This window comes from Bison bison, unplaced genomic scaffold (genome assembly GCF_000754665.1).
Source record: "Bison bison bison isolate TAMUID 2011002044 unplaced genomic scaffold, Bison_UMD1.0 scf7180017864093, whole genome shotgun sequence".
Lineage (NCBI taxonomy): Eukaryota > Metazoa > Chordata > Mammalia > Artiodactyla > Bovidae > Bison > Bison bison.
Window position 1 is genome coordinate 2934383 of NW_011494665.1, and position 15700 is coordinate 2950082.

General features: G+C 50.2%; 3 protein-coding genes across 7 annotated transcripts in view; 2 read left to right on the plus strand and 1 right to left on the minus strand.

Moving 5' to 3' along the window:
* Nucleotides 1-1789, plus strand: part of JTB (jumping translocation breakpoint) — a 2987-nt gene extending 1198 nt beyond the window's left edge. The window contains exons 2-5 of the mRNA XM_010838388.1: nucleotides 14-51; nucleotides 255-337; nucleotides 787-866; nucleotides 1238-1789. Coding sequence (XP_010836690.1) covers nucleotides 14-51; nucleotides 255-337; nucleotides 787-866; nucleotides 1238-1394 — 358 coding nt within the window. The 3' untranslated portion in view covers nucleotides 1395-1789. The remainder of the gene's footprint in view (nucleotides 1-13; nucleotides 52-254; nucleotides 338-786; nucleotides 867-1237) is intronic.
* On the minus strand, nucleotides 1781-8143 carry CREB3L4 (cAMP responsive element binding protein 3-like 4). Of its 5 annotated transcripts, none has more exons than XM_010838385.1 (10): nucleotides 7641-8143; nucleotides 6747-6924; nucleotides 6270-6516; nucleotides 6027-6142; nucleotides 3673-3765; nucleotides 2958-3064; nucleotides 2772-2840; nucleotides 2590-2674; nucleotides 2303-2399; nucleotides 1781-2170 (listed from the first exon to the last, which is right to left on the minus strand). In XM_010838385.1, the coding sequence occupies exons 1-10, from the start codon at nucleotides 7937-7939 to the stop codon at nucleotides 1977-1979; spliced, it is 1485 nt and encodes a 494-aa protein (XP_010836687.1). In that variant the 5' UTR covers nucleotides 7940-8143; the 3' UTR covers nucleotides 1781-1976. The 5 variants fall into 5 exon arrangements, with proteins under 5 accessions (XP_010836687.1, XP_010836686.1, XP_010836684.1 ...); XM_010838384.1 differs by having other exon boundaries at nucleotides 3673-3768; XM_010838382.1 differs by having other exon boundaries at nucleotides 1791-2170; nucleotides 2772-3064; nucleotides 3673-3768; nucleotides 7641-7954; nucleotides 8091-8103.
* Nucleotides 8144-11086: 2943 nt separating this feature from the next.
* SLC39A1 (solute carrier family 39 (zinc transporter), member 1) lies at nucleotides 11087-15186 on the plus strand. Its single transcript, XM_010838389.1, has 4 exons — nucleotides 11087-11200; nucleotides 11909-12127; nucleotides 12294-12424; nucleotides 13532-15186. Exons 2-4 carry the CDS (start codon nucleotides 11941-11943, stop codon nucleotides 14186-14188), a joined length of 975 nt encoding a protein of 324 aa, XP_010836691.1. The 5' UTR covers nucleotides 11087-11200; nucleotides 11909-11940; the 3' UTR covers nucleotides 14189-15186.
* Nucleotides 15187-15700: the final 514 nt, after the last annotated feature.

Below are 15700 nucleotides of genomic sequence, written 5' to 3' on the forward strand. Positions count from 1 at the left end.
CACCCCGCTGCAGCCAAGCAGAGGCTCCCGTGCGGGAAGAGAAGCTGTCAGGTGGGTGATGGTCTGGAACTCGTCGCTCCTATAATTTTGTTTTGACATCCTCCTATATTCCAAGAGATGAGGTGGAAAAGGGCAGTACCACGTGGGACGAGGGCATTCAACTGTGCTGGGAAGTTGATGGGCAGAATTTAGGGGAGAAGAATTTAGGGCAGAATTTTCGGAAGTCTGAGATTTGCATTTCTCTTCCTCTCTAGTGAGCACCTCAAATTTGCCGTGCTGGCTGGTGGAAGAGTTCGTGGTGGCCGAAGAGTGTGCTCCATGTTCTAATTTCCAGGCTGTGAGTATCAGTTTTCTCTCCCTTTTTCCTGACACTGAATCAGACTGGGACGGTGTGACTGTCTAAGGTGTGCCTTTGCATTGTCTTTTGGTTTTTTCCTTGAAGTCTCAGTGTAAGTCCAAATCTGAACTTGTCTTCCTCCTGAAAACGTGCCTGTTTCTTTCCAAGTTAATGGCGACGTTCAGCTATTAACCGTGGTCTGCTCAATTTTAGTCTAGTAGGCTCCAGAACCTGCCCGTGCCTCTCCTAGGCTGTTGAGCCTGAAGCGTTCTTACTGACACGTACTCCTGGTCATGTAAACACCACCCTGTCACCCGCCCAGGAGAACTCCTCGTTAGTTCTCTGTTGCCTACCAGCCCGGAGCCATAGCACTTGGACACCTGCTCATGGTGCCCTGCGTCTCCTGCTGCCCCTTCCTAACATGTGCTGTGATGCTTTCCTCCTGGCAGAAAACCACCCCTGAGTGTGGTTCCACAGGATACGTGGAGAAAATAACATGCAGCTCATCTAAGAGGAGTGAGTTCAAAAGGTAAGTGCTGTTTCTCTTCTTGAATCCTCCTATGACTTTAGGTAAACAGTCCTGCCTTTTCTGTTTCTTCTGGAGGTAGCATGGCATATTGGAAAGGGGCGGGGATTTGGAGCCAAGTTACTTGAACCCAAGTCCCAGCTCTCCTCCTATGGTTTCTTATCAGTAAAATTGGTTAGTTAGTACCAGCTCTGTTTATCTCACTAAAAATTAAATATTTGAGGGGGATTAATATATTGTAAACACATTAGAAGGCTGACTCTGGTTTCCTCTCTTCCCCTTGGAGATACCTTCATTAGGATGAAGCAGAAGAGAGATTAGATGGGGAGGCTCTCTGATCTTTTCTGGGGATAACTGTTTCTTCTTGCCCTCAGCTGCCGCTCAGCGCTAATGGAACAACGCTTATTCTGGAAATTTGAAGGGGCTGTCATAGGTCTGGCCTTGGTTTTTGCTTGCCTTGTCATCGTTCGTCAGCGACAACTGGACAGAAAGGCTCTGGAAAAGGTCCGGAAGCAAATTGAGTCCATATAGCTACTTTCTCTCCTTTCATCTGGGTCTTAGAAAGAAACCCTGCCTCAGACAGAAGGTAGAATAAACTGACTTGTGCCCCTGGTTCTCTGGAACCTTGTGGTAGCACCCCCTTTCTCTCATCTTCCCCATCTAAATAATTAATGAGCAGAATAAAAAGAGTAAAATCATTTCCTTCCCTATCTGTAATTTGGTTTGGGGCAGGAAGTCATGGGGGGGTAAGAGAGGGAAAGGGGGTAGTGATTTTAGGCCCCAGTTTACCAGGTACCTATCTTCCTCCTCTTCCACTACTTACTTAAAATTGTCAGGATATAGTTTTACCAAAAAAAGTTTATTTCTTAGCCAAAACATCAGTTTCCCTTTAATCCTGTCCTTGAAGAAATAAAATTACAGATACATAATGGAAAGTATTTGAGCTTCCCCCTGACATAGGGCAACTAAGCCATGGGGTACAGACATCAAGGGCATCCTTATGGGATTCAGACGCCTGAGGCCAAAGAGCCCTGAGTGGGAACCCCAGGAGGAAGCATAACAGTAGGAGAGCCCTGGATTCCTTATTGGAAGTGAGCCAGGAAGTGTTAGCGCTCACATTTCGTCTGCATGTAACACAGTTCTGATGTGCCTGCTGTGGCCTGCCATCCCTCCCACCTTCTCAAGCGGTGTCCTTGTGGAGCTTTTTGCACCCTTGGCCCCAGGTGGTCCCTCCAGTCTGGACTCTTCCACTGTGTTTTCAGTATTCTCTGTCATGTCCCTGTGAGTCAGGATGTTTCTGGAAATCACTGTGGAGTGAAGGAAAAAGGGCAGTAGAATAATACTCCCTCCCTTGGTCAGGGATCCTAGACAGGACAGGGCCTCCCTCCCACTTCTTGACTACCCAGAAAACAGAGTTCCTTCTTGCCCTTGCCTCTCACCTCCATGAGGCTGGTAATCCTCAGGCCCAGCTTCTGGCAGGCCCTGAAAGGGGCTGAAGCTGGGCAAGATGATGAGAGCCAAGGAGAAAAGAAGGATCTGGGAAGAAGCAAGAGGACACTTGGGTTGTGGGGACCATCAAGGAAAGTAGAGGGCAGAGTGACTAGGGGGCAGTTGGGGTCATCAAAGATGGGATAACGGGTCTGGCTAGGAAGTGAGGAGCATAGGGATGGAAATGTGGCAGAAGGTGGAGGAGGTGAGGGGGAGATGGGAAATTGACCAATGGTACCAGAACACAAGTGCTAGTCTGGGCAGCTTTGTTGGAGGTTTGAACAATAAGCATCTGCAGCTGGCGGAGCTGAGTCACCAGGGAGCTGGGAAACAAGGAATGAAGAGTTAGATCTCTTGGGAGCCAGGGCCCAAGAATGTGTGCAGCACACTTCCGCCAACACGCAGGCTGTTTTCACTCACATGTTGTGCTTCTCTAGCTCCTGGACTTTTCTCTGTAGTTCCTGGTTCTGTGCAGCACAGGCAGCCACCCTAGGGAGGGCGGAAAGGTAGGATGAGGCTCGGTAATCATGTGCATCCCTGACCTCACCAGCCTTGGTAAGGACAGGGGCCCAGGCTTGAAGCAAAGAAATGTGAATCCAAACATACCTGCTCTCTAGGCCGTCAATGTACTCCTTTTTCCGCCGCCGGCTATCCTGAGCTGACTGCTTATTACGGATTTTCCTTCTGACCTTCTTGAGAACCCTCTCCTCTGCCTGGAGGCCCAGGGTGTGTCAGTCCTGGGCCCTCAGCCTCCCCCAACTCCTCAACTTTGTCCTGCTCTCCTGGCTCCTCAGAGGCCTTGATAGGGCCGCAGTATTGGGATACCCTTTAGGGAAGCGTGTTACCTTGGTGAGGGACAGGTGAGAGGGTAGGGAAACGCCACCAGCTGTCCTGAGCTGGCTGCTTGTTACGGACTTTCCTTCTGACCTCCTTGAGAACCCTCTCCTCTGCCTGGAGGCCCAGGGTGTGTCAGTCCTGGGCCCTCAGCCTCCCCCAACTCCTCAACTTTGTCCTGCTCTCCTGGCTCCTCAGAGGCCTTGATAGGGCCGCAGTATTGGGATACCCTTTAGGGAAGCGTGTTACCTTGGTGAGGGACAGGTGAGAGGGTAGGGAAACGCCACCAGCTGTCCTGAGCTGGCTGCTTGTTACGGACTTTCCTTCTGACCTCCTTGAGAACCCTCTCCTCTGCCTGGAGGCCCAGGGTGTGTCAGTCCTGGGCCCTCAGCCTCCCCCAACTCCTCAACTTTGTCCTGCTCTCCTGGCTCCTCAGAGGCCTTGATAGGGCTGCAGTATTGGGATACCCTTGGGGGAAGCATGTTACCTTGGTGAGGGGCAGGTGAGAGGGTAGGGAAACCCCTTCCTGTCCCAGCAGCCGCTTCTCCTCTTCTGTCAGGAACAAGGTTTGACAGGGCAGCTGCTGGGGCATGAGAGAAGATGAGAATGGAGAGAGGATCATCCCATTCTCAAGATTGTTCCCCTTGCATGCCTCTTGGGGAGTGTTTCCTGTTTGCTCTGAGGAATAACAAACCATGAAATGAAATGAGGGGCAGGGACCTTAATCGAGACAGACTCTCAGGAAAGCCACAGGGACTTCCTGAGGCTGACTAGGGAAAGAGGAGGTGGTTTTGTCGTATTTTTTGTCCACAGACTTAGGCCCTTGGCAGTCTGACCAGGCTAGGGAGGACCTATTCTGATGCACGTTTCTGCAGACCTTAGGAGTATCTGGAGAGGATGTGGAGTAACTCACTAAGGTAGAGTGCTTAATCTTACAGCAGACATATGATTCATCTTCAGCCATTAACTTCAATTTGGCAGTGTTACTGTTGCCTGTCAGCCACAAGGAGATCCCTAGGGTGGTGGCTCGTTCTCCCCTCAAGTCTGAGCCCTACTTATCAGACTGAAGTTCTATTCCCTCTCAAAGAATGCCCCAAAGGCAACCAGACTGAACAGAGTATGTGGGGAGGGTAGATGGTGTCTGGTTAATGTGGGCCCATCAACTGAGTAGCTTACTTTTCTAACTAATACTCCTTTTTGAAAGATTTATACTTCACTTTGTGACTCAAGAGGAAATTGTTTTTTGCCTTCTGGTGATCTTTGACTTTTTTAGCTAACGCACTCTACCTCTGACTTTTTCTGGTGTTCACTTCTTGCTTCTGATACTGTTTGGTGCTGTATTAGAGGCATGTCCCTCCCAATCCACCTAATCAAAATCTCTGAAAATGAAGCCTGCTGCTGCTGCTGCTGCTAAGTTCCTTCAGTCGTGTCGGACTCTGTGTGACCCCATGGACGGCAGCCCACCAGGCTCCCCGGTCCCTGGGATTCTCCAGGCAAGAGTACTGGAGTGGGTTGCCATTTCCTTCTCCAATGCATGAAAGTGAAAAGTGAAAGTGAAGTTGCTCAGTCTTGTCTGACTCTTCGCGACCCCATGGATTGCAGCCCACCAGGCTCCTCCGCCCATGGGATTTTCCAGGCAAGAGTACTGGAGTGGGGTGCCATCGCCTTCTCCGAAAATGAAGCCTAGAGGGTATTTATTTATTATTTTCTTGGCTGTGCCATGCAGCTTGCAGCGTCTTAGTTCCCAACCAGTGATCGATTCCATACCCCTTGCAGTGGAACCCCTGAGCCCTAACCACTGGATTGCCAGGGAATTCCCCTAGAAGATATATTTTAAAAACAAGACCAGGGCTTCCCTGGTGGCTCAGTGGTAAAGAATCTGCCTGCCAATGCAGGAGACGTGGGTTCAGTGTCTGATGTGGGAAGAGCCCATACGCCCTCGAGCCTGTGTCCCACAAGAGAAGCTCCCACAATGAGAAACCTGCTCACCACAACTAGAGAGTAGCCCTCACTCCTCACAGCTAGAGAAAAGCCTGCACAGCAGTGAAGACCTAACACGGCCAAAAATAAAAATAAAAAAACCAGGACTTCCCTGGCAATCCACTACATATGCCCTAGTGTTTTTGATGCACACACAAGTTTAGATATCTGCCTCAGTCTGTTTAAGATTCCTCAGCCCAAGATTCTAACGTGCTTGGCTTGGCTTCTGGTCTCAGCTTCAATTACAGAGTTGCAGGGAGGCTAGAACTTACTTTCTGCCTTTTTGCACACAAGGAGTTCTTTTCAGGATAAAGGGAGGAACAGTGACTTGGGCAAGGCCCCCTCTTCATCCTCACTGCAAGGAACCAGCCCAGCTCCCCTTGGGAAGGTATGTGACGTGTCACACACCTATGCTGTAACTGTGGGCAGTGGGTGACTGCTGAACTATTGTTCCAGTAAAAACTGTAATTGCAGTCGCTTCTACACCCTGTGCCCAGTAACCAGTTGGATTCCCAAGTGGCCTATCCCATTTCCACGTCCTGACTCAAGGCTGAGACAATGGCCCTAACTGAGCAGACAGTGCACACAGCACCAGGCTCTCTCCTGAGCCCTATCCTTGGATTCCCTCACCCCACCCTCTCCTTAACTGAAACATTACCCCCTTAATCTCAAGCTCAAGGGCTTCTGTCTCTCTTGTCCATTCCTGCTCTTACAATTGCTCACATCTCTCTGGCATTCAGGCCCAATGCCACAAAAACTGGGGCAAAGACAGTGTTCAGCATCAGTTTCCCCTCCCTCAGCCCCTTTTCCCCAGTTCTTTGTAGCAGAGAGTACTGAGTCCAGTGACTCCCCGAGACTCACCAGGGCTGCGGGAGGCGCTGAGTTTACAGTAGCTGCCGTGGGCAGGATGTGAGCATCAGGAGGCAGCTCACTGACCACGCAGGCATCAGGCACTGTAAATGGCGTGCTCCACTGATCTGAGGGAGACATAAGTGGCTGGGAGAAAGGATGTGGATAGTGGCATAGGTTGGGGAAACCCCCTTAACTCCAGGGTTAGGACTGGACCTGGAGGGCCAATGTCCCCTTCCCACAAAGAACACTGACCTAGCTGGATGGAGATGAGCCCTACAGCTGGCCCGGCTTCCCCCTGCATCCTCTCCAGGGTCCCTGCCTCATAGACAACCTCATAGAGGGCAGGGGAACTGGGTGGCTTGGGGGCAGAGGGACTGTCTGGATGGCCGGGATCCTCAGAGATTCCACTGTCACTGCCAGGAGATGCTTCTGAGCAGTAAACTTGATTGGGGTCAATGAAAAGTTTCAGGAAATCTTCAGGCTCACTCTCTTGAAGACCCTACAGTAGAAGAGGGTGTGAATGTGTATAGGGAAGAATTCTGCAAGTCCTATCCAATGTCAAGACTAGATCAGTTTCAGTCCCTTCTGTCTTTGGACATGAGGGTAGTTACAGCTCATGTCTATTTTAGGGGCTCTGTCTTCAGACCTCTAAATGGAAACTGAAGCCTCTTGCACTTCTTAACACAAGAGGTGTCTCAACCCATACCCATTCCCATTCATCACACTCACACAGCCGTGGCCCACACTGCACTCCCAGGCTTGCAGCCCCTGTTCCTGTAGCCTAGTCACTGGAACCTCTGAAGGTAGACCTTGGAGTCCCAGCTCCAGGAAAGATCCTGTTGAGAAGACATCTTCTGGAGGTTCCAGACACATGTCCAGCAGGTCAGGGGTTTTGAAATCCATGGTTCTGCTGGGAGGCATGGGGGAGACGGGGCAGTTGCAGGAGAAGGAGGGCTCTCCCCCTCCCCCACCCCACAGTTTCTGAGCTCCTCTCCCTTTTCCATTATACCCCTTTCTCCCCTGTGTAGCCCCCTCAAATGTCACTCCAGCGATACCGCCTTGGGCCTTATCTCTCTGGTTCAGACCAACAGGCACCCCCCCCCTGGGTATTACCTGTTTCGAAGAGCCCAGTCCTGCCAAGCCAGCCTAGCTCGTTGATGGCCCCAAACAGTACACCTTTTCTTTCTTCCAGGATCTCGCATCCTGGACCTGCCTAGCCAAACCCCGCCCCCAGCTTTACACTACAGAAGTGGGTTGTACCCAGCCAAGAGCCACGGTAGCGGAGCAGTATCTGGAGCAGGGATTAAGAGGCTGAGCGTCCACAAACCGGACTTAAGACATCAGACTGGCCCCTTCTGCCTCAGTTTCTCCTAGTGACAGCAGGAGGATTTGATGGCTCCTCAGGGAAGGCTAGAGATGGCTGTGAATGGAGCACGGGACGCTTCGTGCCTGTTCTCCTCTAGCCGTCAGTTTTATAGACGGGAGACTACGGCGGGGCTGAAAACAGGAGAGAAGGACTGCCGAAGGCTGACAGAGGCATCTCCTCCACTCCAAGGCGCTCTTCCCCCAGTTGAGTCTGATTGGAAGCTAAAGAGGGGCTGTGCCTTGAGCCCGTGGGATTACCGTCTGGAGGCAGGCTCCGCCGTAACTGGTGGGAATTGGCTGTTAGAGAGGGGGGGAAAGAGGCCAGTGCAGCCAGGACCTTTATTTGTCTGGCAGGGATTTGGTTCCGCGGCGTGAGAAGGAGGGTAAGAGCCAGACGACTTACAGTAGGGAAGGGGGTGGGGTGAGGGGAAGTTCCGGGAATGTGGACAGAGGTTTGGTTTCACTTGCCACGTGACTCCGAATCTAGGCCGGGAGTAAATAACCAGACAGCGCGTTGACTTTGGAATGTCGCGTAATCGTGGGTTGTCCAAATCCATAATCCATGCATTATGCTATTGATAAAGAACATCAGTTATGTATACATACTCACAGGTTAACTAATGGAGGGACAAGGGTCTAGAAAACTGCAAAAGGTTAAAATACTCGGATTTGGTTTGGGAGTTTGACTTATTTTTTGCATATAGTTACCAGTAATAGTAACTGCTTCCCTAGTGGTTCAGAGGTTAAAGCGTCTGCCTGGAATGCCGGAGTCCAGGGTTCGATCCCTGGGTCCGATCCCTGGGTCCGGAAGATCCCCTGGAGAAGGAAATGGCAACCCACTCCAGTACCCTTGCCTGGAGAATCCCATGGAGGGAGGAGCCTGGTAGCCTACAGGGCATGGGGTCGCAAAGAGTCGGACACGACTGAGCGACTTCACTTTCACTTTCACCAGTAATAATATGCAGTATGTGTTCTGTATTTGTACACTTTACAATTTTACCAAAGAGGAGACAGATAACATGATACAAATGTAATAATACCAAAAGTTGGGACATTTTGCCTTCATCTAGAGACTGATGACCCAGGAATTCACTTTGAATAAAATAATGGGGACTTCCCAATGCAGACAGTGCAGGCTCAGTCTCTGGTTGGGAAGCTACAATCCAACATGCATTTGGGCATGGCCAAAAAAAATTTTTTTTTAATGGAGCTATACTGATTAGGTATGATTTTCATCTGCCTCCCAACAGTACTTCAGATAAAGAATAGTTCAGTGAATAAAGCACACAAATTTGGGGCATATATCTGGAGAAAACCATAATTTGAAAAAGATACATGCACCCAAATGTTCATTGCAGCAGTATTTCCTACAGCCAGGACATGGAAGCAACCTAAATACCCATCAGCAGAGGAAAGGTAAAGAAGAGGTGGCACATATATACAATGGAATATTACTTAGCCATAAAAAAGGAAATTAACACCATTTGCAGGAACGTAGATGGACTTTGAGGTGGTTATACTGAGTGAAGTAAGTCAAATACAAATATCATATAATATCCCTTATATATGGAATCTAAAAAAAAGGTACAAATGAACTTATCTACAAAACAGAAATAGAGTTACAGATGTAGAAAACAAATTCACCATTTCTAGGGCGTAAGGGAGGGGGAGGAGTACATTGGAAGATTGGAATTGACACATACATACTACTTTGTATAAAATAGATAACTGGAACTTCCCTGGTGGTCCAGGAGTTAAGACTCTGCTTTCCAATGAAGAGGGCACAGGTTCGCTCCATATGGGATCAGGGAACTAAGGTCCCACATAACTCAAGGTATGGCCAAATAATAAATAATAATAAAATAATAACTAATCAGGACCTACTGTATAGCACAGGGAAATGTACTCAATGCTCTGTAGTGGCCTATATGGGGAAAAAAATCTAAAAGAGAGTGGATATATGTATATGTATAATTGACTTTTTTGCTGTACACTGGAAACAAACACAACATTGCAAATCAACTATACTCCAATAAAAAATTTTAAATCATAATTTTAAAATAAATAAAAATAAAGCACAAAAACTTGGGATGTGGATTCAGAATTCAAATGGGTATTCTTCCTGTGAAAATTTAAATAGGTTGAAGGTAAAGAGAAGAATAGGATCTAATCATTATTGAGTAACTGATATATGGTCAGGCATTTTCATGTTACCCATATAATTCTCATAGCAATTCACAGCTGGCAGAGGGAAGTTAAATGATTTTCTCAAGATTACTCTTGTTGACTAAAAAAAATTGCTCTATCTAAAAGCTCAGAATTATGTTTTATTTGGTGGTCTTTCTGAGGCCTTCAGGCCCGGGAGGCAGCCTCTCAGATAACTCTGAGGGACAACTCCAAAAAGATAAGGGAGGAATCAGGATACATAGTTTTTTCAACAAAGACCAGGTATTCAGAACATCAAAAGATTACTATTAATTAAAGAAAACCAGATATCTCAAGTTTATGAATTTAGCGCTTCTCTGTGTATGGAAAGACATTAACAGTTTGAGCTCATTGAAATCATTACTTTGATTTGCACCTTAGCTATCTGGGGCCACTATCCTGTTCTTTCCCATCTTGAGTCCCCTCAGGGGTTACTTTATGGAGGTGGCTGCAGTGACTAAGGGCTTGGCAGCCGGGCAGCCCATTCCTCTCCATTTTGAGTTCCCTCTGGGCTCACCATGCAGCTGTAGTGGCTTGATGGCTTCAACATCCTTTGTTTACTCATATGTCAAACAATGTTTTTCATTTATACTTTGTAAGTAGCTGAACCAAGATTTGAATGACTTGGTTCATTCAAGGAACAGAAAACAGAAAAGAGGCTGATGCAGCTGGAGGGAGAGAAGATAGAGACATCCAAGTAAGATTGGAGAGAATCCTGGCCAGCTGTCCTGAGGCATGGTGAGGATAAGCTGGGGTGTGCGGAGAGAAGCTCCTCACCAAGTGGGGTTTCAGCAACCCCTGAGAGGGGTCCCACCACTTTACCCACCTGAACAGGCAGAAGGCTGCACACAAGTCAGCTCCCACCAGTGATAAAAGAAATACTCACAATTATGTAAAGTTTAAAAATAAAATAAAATTAGAAAAAAGAAATAAAATAAAGTTTTGCAGGAAAAAAATAAATAAATAAATAAAATAAATACTCTCACTTTGCTAGCCCCCCCTTTCAATTCTTGTCTTTTTTTCTTCCTTGTGGGTGCTAGCAAGTGAAATCAACCAAGGAAGTCAGTCTTAGGAATGGAATGCTTTCCCTTTGGCGCCCTGGTGCCCAGAAGGGGATCTTGGAATCTTCTGATAGAGATAAGAAGACTTTGGCCCAAGACCAGGCAGATATCCTCAGAGATGTGGGAGGTGGAAGACTTGAGATCGCGGGGGTGGGCTATGGAGCATCGGAGAAGCATCTAGCTTTCTCTTTTAGAATCTTCAAAGGATCGAAGCCTTTGTACACCAGTCAGGTCCGCGGGTCTGACCATCACAGAGACCCAGGCTCTCAAATCTAGATGCTCTCAGAATTCCTTTCCCTTGCTCGGCCCCCCACCCGCAGCTCCGCACTCCCCCAGATCGTCCACGCCTCCGCCGGACTCCGGCTGCCGACCTCTGATTGCTCCTAGCTCACGTCACTCCCAGTCTGGTCCCGCCCTCTAGGCGCTGTCATTGGTCACTGGGGGCCCGGTACGCGGTGGACGCGAGGGGAGGGGGAAACGAAGGGGAGGGGGCGGGAATTCCCGACTCGAGGCCGGAACCGAGCGGATGCCTTGTAGTGAGACCCTCCATAGGTGAGTGCTGACTCCTAGAAAGCGGGATCGGGGTCGGCCACTCAGACCTCCCCGAGCCTACGAGCCGGAGTCCCAGCTCTCGCATTCTTCTTCAGCTTCCCGGCACTGTGGTGGCCTCAGACCCCGCCTCCCAGAGCCCGGACTTCCAGACACCGCCCTCAGTTGTTGGGTCAGCCCGTTCCGGGACCCCGGGCTCCTAGGGCCCCTCTTTGGTCTTCTGTCCCGACATCCCAGCCCGTGGCTTGCAACAGTCGCTCTCTGCTTTCAGAGAGATGGCGCTGGGGAAACGGGAGCGGGAAAGCAGCCCAACTCGCCCTGTTCAGGTGGTCCACGAAGCTATCCGTGACATCTCTTCTTGAACCCCTTTCGCTTCATCCATTCCTTCCTGGAGGGGGCGGCTGGCATCTACTTTGCTTAAAGGAGCCCAGCTCCCTAGTTTTCTGGGCGCCTCATGTGAAAGAGTAATGAGCTATTCACACAGTCCCATACCTCAGTTTCCCCCTTGCTAGGTCCCTGAATAAGTCACTTGAAAGGGATAAAATAGGGGAAAGAGGAATAGCCTCAGGTCAGCAGTGGGTGAGTCACACTGGGATAGGGAAGGTTCGAAAGTGGCTGAGATGAGGGAGCTGTATTCTGCGGGCCATCCTTCCCTTTTCTTTGATCCCATATTTCCCTGTTACCACTTCCCCACTCACTCTGTCTTCCTAGGTCTGAGAGTCATTGGAGCTACCGCAGCCACCATGGGGCCCTGGGGAGAGCCAGAGCTCCTGGTGTGGCGCCCCGAGGCAGCAGCCTCAGAGGCCCCAGTGCCCATGGGACTGGAGGTGAAGTTGGGGGCCCTGGTGCTGTTGCTGGTGCTCACTCTCATCTGCAGTCTAGTGCCCGTCTGTGTGCTTCGGCGGCCGGGAGCTAACCCTGAAGCCTCAGGTAGGCCTCTCCTTTCCCCTGTTCCATGGATGCTTGGCTTAGGCAAGGCCCTGGGGTTAAGGAAGTGGACCTAAGTGGGGACAGCAAGAGTGACTATTGCTTTGATTGGGTAGTGGGGCCTAAAGGGGGTTCATTTACTCATTCCTCTGTGTTCACTCCTGCCCAGCCTCCCGCCAAAAAGCCCTGAGCCTTGTAAGCTGCTTTGCGGGCGGTGTCTTTCTGGCCACATGTCTCTTGGACCTGCTGCCTGACTACCTGGGTGCTATAGATGAGGCCCTGGCAGCCCTGCATGTGACGGTGAGCCCTGGTCATTTGCATGTGACCCTGTGTATGTGGGTATTCAATCACATACCTCCAGGAGAGGTGGTTTCTATGGATCTGTTCGTGCGTCACTCTATGACTGTGCGAGGACTCTTGGCCTGTGACCCCATGAGCTGTGATTTTTAGTCACAGAGCAGCACAACTCTGTGGGTTCTTAAGCCCTCAGTCCTTATGTGACCTCTGTGTACCCTTTGAGACAGTGTGAGGAACCTTATTGCCAGGTGCATGATCTACTTTGTGGGTGTCTCTAGTTCCAGCCTCCAGGAAGATAATAGTACTCCAAGAATCATCTTTACCCTCTCAGCACTTTCCAGAAGGGTTGGAGATAGAGCTCCCTACAGGCCTGGGATGGGTAGGAGGCAGTTTCTAGGGACCTGGAAGAAGGATATGGGGAAGATCATGTCCAAGGCACAGAACAGTCTTACTGGAAAAACTGAGACAGTTGGAGGAACTGAGGAAGTAACACTGACTGTGACCGTTTATATCTGTGACTGAGTGACCTGTGTCTGTGTGACTGTGTGTAAACCTGATTGTCCCTGTGACAGTATGTGGCTTAGTGTGTGAGCACTTGGGAAAGAGGGCCAGTGCGTGGCCTACATGTCACGCTTTTCTAACGTCAGTGACTTTCAACTGGGGGTGATTTTGCCACCTCTCCAATCCACCACCCCCTACCCCCCAGGAAACATTCAGTAATGAAATATTTTTGGTTGTCCCAACTCAGAGAGGGAAGGCTTGCCTTGCTCCTAGCATCTAATGAGTATAGGCTAGGGATGCTGCTAAAGATCCAACAGGGCGCAGGGCAGCCCTCTACAACAAAGAATTGTCCGATCCCAAATGTTAACAGTGCCAAAATTGAGAAACCATGGCTTCCATGTAACACTGGGAGTGACACCATAATCTGTCCGGCTACGTGTCATCTCAGTCTGTGGCACCAAGTGACTCTGTATTTTTGCATAACTGAGAGTGGCTCTGTGTCTGTGCGGGACCCCAGGTCTGTGTAACTGGGACTAAACCCTGCATCTGACTCTTCCTCTCCCTTCTTGGCTTGTCTCCTGAACTCCATGCTGTCCCCTCTGCCCACAGCTCCAGTTCCCTCTCCAAGAGTTCATCCTGGCCATGGGCTTCTTCCTGGTCCTGGTGATGGAGCAGATCACGCTGGCTTACAAGGAACAGTCGGGACCACCACCTCGAGAGGAGACGAGGGCTCTCCTGGGTACAGTGAATGGTGGGCCACAGCACTGGCACGATGGACTGGGGGTCCCACAGGCAGGCGGAGCCTCATCAGCTCCCTCAGCCCTGCGTGCCTGTGTATTGGTCTTCTCCTTGGCCCTGCATTCAGTGTTTGAAGGGCTGGCGGTGGGGCTGCAGCGAGACCAGGCTCGGGCCATGGAGTTGTGCCTGGCTTTGCTGCTCCATAAGGGTATCCTGGCAGTCAGCTTGTCCCTGCGGCTGCTGCAGAGCCACCTGCGAGCACAGGTGGTGGCTGGCTGTGGGATCCTCTTCTCATGCATGACACCCCTGGGCATTGGACTGGGTACAGCTCTGGCAGAGTCAGCTGGGCCACTGCACCAGCTTGCCCAGTCTGTGCTGGAGGGCATGGCGGCTGGCACCTTTCTCTACATCACCTTCCTGGAAATCCTGCCCCAGGAGTTGGCCACTTCTGAGCAGAGAATCCTCAAGGTCATTCTGCTTCTAGCAGGCTTTGCCCTGCTCACTGGCCTGCTCTTTATCCAAATCTAGAAAGCTCCAAGACAGGCAAGGAAGGTTGGGTACCATGTGCCCTTGACCTCCCTCCCCCTCTCCCAGTGTGTGGGAAAAAGCAAGGAGTGGGGAAGGGAGGTATTGAGGGCCAAAAAGTTCTCTGGGAGATAGGCTTGGAGCCTTTGAGACGGTTTCTCTAATGAGAGGAAATTGGGCACACAAGAGCCTGACCCCCAGGCCCAAGGGACAAAAGATGGTCAAGTCACTAGAGATATGATCAAGAGACAGTAGGATTGGGGAAGACAGTGAGTGCTAGTATCAGGGGTCAGACACTACACATAGGGACAAGCGGTTACTTGTAAGGCTGGAGGTGAGCACCCAACTGCTGTGGGGGAATTGAGGCATAGAGAAGGCACAGGCTGAGTTGGCAGTCCTATTGGTTCTAGCCCATTTCAGCCCTCTTTCACTTGGAGTGGTCTCCTCCTACTTTTCTTAGCTCCTACTTTCATATCTATCTTCCTCTTCCCTTCTCCCAGGGGACTAGTGCCAAATGGCCTCTTCCTGCCAGTTTTGGTACCTCCTCTGGCTTCTCCAGTCCTGCTCACTACTCTATTTTTAAAGTGCCAAATAAATCCCCTCCCTCTTTCTCAAAGCACAAGTGAAGGTGCTGAGCCCTGGCCAGCACATCAGTGGAAGGGGTCTGCTTGCTCCTTGTTTTGGTCCCAGATGGTGAGCTGTGGTAGAAATGTTTGCTGAGCTGGGGTTGGGGGCATGTTGGCAGGGTTACCATCCCCCACTACTGTGCTGCACCCTAGGAGTACTGAACATGCACATGGTGCCCCAAGCCTAGATGATAAACACTGAGCTGCCAAAACTTTTTTTTATACCAGAGGATCCCAAGGGGGGAGGGGAAGGCTCACCCCCAGGGTTATTTTTGGGGGAGGGAGGGCTATGCATAGGGCCATATTCTGTAAAATCTATTTTACTAACTGACCTGTTTTGGGAAATGTTACCCAAATAAAACAAGTTTCTATACATCTGTTCGGTATCTGATTCATTTGTCTTGGGAAAGGGGTGGGCACGTGGGGAATCTGAGAGAGTCTGAGTTTCAGATGTTTAGAGCTGTTTTAATATGCCTGGTCTTACTGTCTTCATTCAGGCCCCTCTAGTCCCTTTCCCAGAAAATGACCAAATTTTTCCTCTAGTCTCTTCCTGCTTCCCTCCCTGTCTCCACCCCTTCCTTTTCCTCCCCTTTTCCTTTACTCTCTTTGAACCCTCGCCCTTCGCATTTGTAGGCTCTGGACCAATATAGAACTACTTTTCCCAGTTTGCCTCACGCAGGGAGGAACCAACAGGGAGGAGCAAAATCCCGGGTCCCGGAGTCAACAGGGCTGCTGGGAAATGGTGTCCGTTTCCTCTCTCGTATTGCGTGACTGGGGCTGTTTAAGAGTCACGTAAACAAACTACAATTCCCGGCGATCCCCGCGCGCAGCAGGTCAGGGCTAGGCTGGGGCCGGGTTCGCGGTGCTCGCTGAGGCGGCGGCGGCGGCT

Coding starts and splice junctions, on each gene's coding strand:
- SLC39A1 (XM_010838389.1), top strand. CDS start 11,941: ATGGGGCCCTGGGGAGAGCCAGAGCTCCTGGTGTGGCGCCCCGAGGCA. Junction 12,128..12,293: donor AGCTAACCCTGAAGCCTCAG/GTAGGCCTCTCC, acceptor ACTCCTGCCCAG/CCTCCCGCCAAAAAGCCCTG. Junction 12,425..13,531: donor TGGCAGCCCTGCATGTGACG/GTGAGCCCTGGT, acceptor CTCTGCCCACAG/CTCCAGTTCCCTCTCCAAGA.
- CREB3L4 (XM_010838382.1), bottom strand. CDS start 7,939: ATGGATTTGGACAACCCACGATTACGCGACATTCCAAAGTCAACGCGC. Junction 6,143..6,269: donor GCTCATCTCCATCCAGCTAG/GTCAGTGTTCTT, acceptor TGTCTCCCTCAG/ATCAGTGGAGCACGCCATTT. Junction 3,769..6,026: donor CAGCGCCTCCCGCAGCCCTG/GTGAGTCTCGGG, acceptor CTCATGCCCCAG/CAGCTGCCCTGTCAAACCTT.